This window comes from Tupaia chinensis, unplaced genomic scaffold (genome assembly GCF_000334495.1).
Source record: "Tupaia chinensis unplaced genomic scaffold, TupChi_1.0 Scaffold000495_1, whole genome shotgun sequence".
NCBI lineage: Eukaryota > Metazoa > Chordata > Mammalia > Scandentia > Tupaiidae > Tupaia > Tupaia belangeri.
In genome coordinates, this window is record NW_006160007.1 from 2376124 (window position 1) to 2380346 (window position 4223).

Here is a 4223-nt window from a genome sequence, read left to right on the forward strand (position 1 = left end):
ATCCTGGATAGCCACTGGCTGGCCTGAGCAAGCTACAGTAGGGTTGTCAGTGGCTGTATTGGCCCTCACCTGTCAGTCAACGGTGTGATCACCAGGCGAGGAGTGTTTCCCAGGTACTCATAGGAATACAGAAACTGGGCATCACAGATATTTGCAAAGCAGTGTTTGGCCTCATCATCCCAACGATGGCGCAGCTGGGACAGCCAGAGGAAAGCCTGGGCGTTGTCTACCTAAGGAGAGAGTGGCAACCGAGGTGAATAAAGCAGGGTTCAACCAGTACCAGGGGCCCCTTGCCATAGGACACAAAGGAGACTGGATGAATTAAGCATTCTCTGCTGCTAACAGCACGCTGTGACCACTGCAGCATAGAAAGCAGAGCTGCTATGATTACACTGTGTTGCTGGAAGTTTTAAAAAATAGGAGCAGGAGGGGGCAGTAGGTGGCATGGTGGTTAAGGGAGCTGGACTCCCATGTGGCGGTTCAAGTCCCAGAACTGGCGACTTGCTTTCTCTCTCTCTCTCTCTCCCTCACTCTCACTCTTATTCTGTCCCTCTCTGGTCAAATTTAAATAAATAAATAAATAAATTTAAATAAAATAATTCTTTTTTAAAAAATAGGAGCAGGGGCCAGTAGATGAACAGTGGTTACATCACTAGACTCCCATATGGCTGACTGTGGTTCGAGTCTCAGACCCAGTGGCTTAAAACTCACACTGGGCACATGTGTGTGTGCCCAAGATCTCAGGAGGAGGATGGAGGAGAAAGGACTACAATGTGACCATCCCATCCGGGGAGTAATTTCTCACTTTCCCTCTCACCACCTCTGTCTCTCTTTCTCTCTTTGGTGAGCACATGCTCCCTAAGGCAAAAATCTCAAAACAAAACAAAACAAAAACAAAAACAAAACAAAAAAACAAGCCCAGTAGGAGCATCCACCTTGGTCCTCTCTCAACTGTCTGGCCAGCATTGTACAGAACTGGGAACCCATGTTTTGGCCATATGTGAGCTTCTCCCACAGTGTAGATACTTATACAAGGGGTACTTTTTGAGTAGGATGTGTGGGACCCACCTTCTGAGCTATCATCTTGGCCACCACATCACGAGCATGCACATCAATGGTGCATATGGTCATGATCTTCTGTCGGTCTCCCTTGGAGAGCTGGCCGATCAACATGGTGATGAGGGTTTTGAGCTGGGTCACTTGCTTCTTGTAATAGTCCTTCATGGCGTTTTCATAGCCTTCCTCCAGCCTGGCAAATGCAATGCCCACTTCCGTCGTCCACCAGATCTGAGTGCAGGTCAGGGCCACCTACGGCACCAAGAATTTTAGTAAGGCTGTTACCATGGCTGTGTACAACCAGCCCATTCATCCTCCTGCACAGGCTCAGGATGTGGCTGTTTGGGTAACATAAGCCCCTTCCCTTCCTCTTCCCCAGTACCTGCTGAGTGAGCCATGAGCTCTAAATTCCTAAAGATGTGAAGTAGTTACAATGCAAGGGGAGAAAGAGCTTCTGCTCTTGAAAATTGTGTCATTTAGTTGAGAACAACCAAAGACTCTGGACAATGTCAGTGACTTCTAGAAATCTACATGGGGACCAGCAGTTAGCGTAATGACTATGTCGCTGGACTCCCATGTAGTCCACTGCGGTTTGCGTCCCAGACCCGGTGGCTTAAACTCATGCATGCATGCCCAAGGTCCCAAGAGGAGAATAGAGGAGAAGGGATTGCAGCGTGGTCATCCCCCCTGGGGGGTGATTTCTCACTTTCTGTCTCTCTGTCTCTTTCTGTCTGGTGAGCGCATGTGCCCTGTAGCAAAAACCTCTTCAAAAAAGAAATCTACATGGATCATTTAGTATTTACTTCCCAGAGGTGTTCCCTTCTCATCAGACTGACTGAGCATTTCAGCAACACTTAGTCATTGTTCTGTTCTTCCAGAAACTCTCATAATCCAAGGATTCTAACTTATGAGCCACTGTTGGTCATTCATGGCACAAATTTGTCCACAATACTTTCACTGAATATTTTTTAAACATGTAACTTTAACGTGCCTATTTTTTTTTTTGAGAGGTTTTTGCTATAGGGCATGTGCACTTGCCAGACAGACAGAGAGAGACATAGGGACAGAAAGCGAGAAATCACCCCCCAGGGGGGATAGTCATGCTGCAATCCCTTCTCCTCCATTCTCCTCTCGGGATCTTGGGCACACATGCACACAAGCCCGGTGTGAGTTTTAAGCCACCGGGTCCGGGACTTGAACCGCGGTCGACTACATGGGAGTCCAGCGACATAGCTATTACGCTAACTGCTGGTCCTTTAACGTGCGTATTTTTGAAGGCTGACATGTATAACACCAAAATTCAGTGTGGTCAATATGATTTGCATATTTCAGAGATTAAAATTAAGTCAATGGAAAAGGTGATTCAAAGATGAATATTCCTTGTGTCTCTTTATATTTATATAAAAAATGCACAATGTTAATCATTCAAGGTGGAGATTTTAGACAGTGGCCCGCCTGTAGTATCTTTCCAATTGGGAGATATTGCTCTATGTGGTACTGTTTGCAATAGCAGGAGGCAACAGATTTTCTTATCTCAAAATTCTGATGCAGAAATTATAACATGGGTAATCCTAACATGGAAATATTCCTTTTGTAACACAGAGAACCGTGCAGTAAACAGTGTCATTCTGCAAGTTATGTTTCTGCCTCAGAGTGTATATTCTACTGGGTTGTGTTAAGGCAGTTCCTCTGACATTGGCAGTCTTGTTGGGGTGGCTTGAGCTGACTCTAATAAGAAAAAACACCTCTTCTCTGCAGTGTTGTCTTCCTTCTCTTCTCTTTTTCAGTCAAGTTTCTCCCTAGTATCTATGAGGTTGTCAAGAAAGTCATGACATATTTTTCTTTCTTTTCTTTTTTGGAGAGGATTATTATTATTTTTTCTATAGGGCGCGTGCGCTCGCCAGAAAGACAGAGAGAGACAGAGAGACAGAAAGTGAGAAATCACCCCCCGAGGGGGGATGGCCACACTGCAATCTCTTCTCCTCCTTTCTCCTCTTGGGATCCTGGACACATCTGCACACGTGCCCGGTGTGAGTTTAAGCCACTGGGTCCAGGACTTCAACCATGGTTGACTACATGGGAGTCCAGCGACATAGCCATCACGCTAACTGCTGGTCCCATGACATATTTTTCTGTTCAAAAATGTGTCATGACTTTCCAGACAACCCAATAGTTCATCATCAATACGTCCTACCCTCTTCTCACTTTCCAATTCCCGATAATGTGACTTCTTCCCTACCAGTCCACTGGAGCAGCCAATTTCTTCCCTGGACCTTCTTTATTCTCTTTCTTTCTTTCTTTCTTTCTTTCTTTCTTTCTTTCTTTCTTTCTTTCGGTATAGGGTACGTGCGCTCACCAGACAGACAGAGAGAGACATAGAGACAGAAAGCCAGAAATCACCCCCCAGGGGGGATGGTCATGCCGCAATCCCTTCTCCTCCATTCTCCTCTCGGGATCTTGGGCACGCACGCATAGGCGCCCGGCGTGAGTTTTAAGCCACCGGGTCCGGTACGCGAACCGCGGTCGACTATGTGGGAGTCCAGCGACATAACCATTACGCTAACTGCTGGTTCCCTATTCTCTTTATTTTGATTGTTCTGGCAGATGTGTTGGGCAGGTGCTATCAACAGCTTCTTTTCTGGTTTCCATTACTGTTTCTCAGTTTTCCTGTCTACAAAGACGATTTCTCACCCTGTGTCACTAGTCTCTGCTCGCCGGCTCGGGTTCTGAACAGTTCTCAAGGATTTTCTCTATGCTCCCATCTCATCTGGCATACTTTCCAAGGTCAATATTATCTACTTCTATGACTTTGATTCCATCGAATGTGTGCAACCCCCAAATAGACCAGCACCAGTATTATCTAATTAGAGAAAGAAGGAATGGCATATTACAGCCAGAGTCACTTTAAACAATTTCTCATTAGATTTCTCTTCTGTGGTTGCCCTCCTGGAAAATCTGTAAAGAATTCAGATAGCTCGTACGATCAACTCAGACTCCCAAACATGGTCTATAAGAATGATTTCTAGAGTCTCTTCTAGAGCCCACCTGCTGCCCCATACCCCTGCTTTACTCTAGCTTCAGCCACACTCTATTTCTCTGAGCTCCTCAAACATATCATGCTCTCCCTTGCTTCTGAGCCTTTGTCTGTAGTCTTCAACTGCTTGGTT

At 45.8% G+C, this 4223-nt stretch overlaps 1 protein-coding gene across 1 annotated transcript in view; it reads right to left on the reverse strand.

The window, feature by feature from the left end:
* Positions 1-4223, reverse strand: part of DNAH9 (dynein axonemal heavy chain 9) — a gene marked incomplete at its 5' end in the record, with an annotated part of 330910 nt that overhangs the window by 297102 nt on the left and 29585 nt on the right. Inside the window, 2 exon segments of the mRNA XM_014590899.1 lie at positions 70-230; positions 1069-1308. Of these exon segments, the coding sequence (XP_014446385.1) occupies positions 70-230; positions 1069-1308 (401 nt within the window).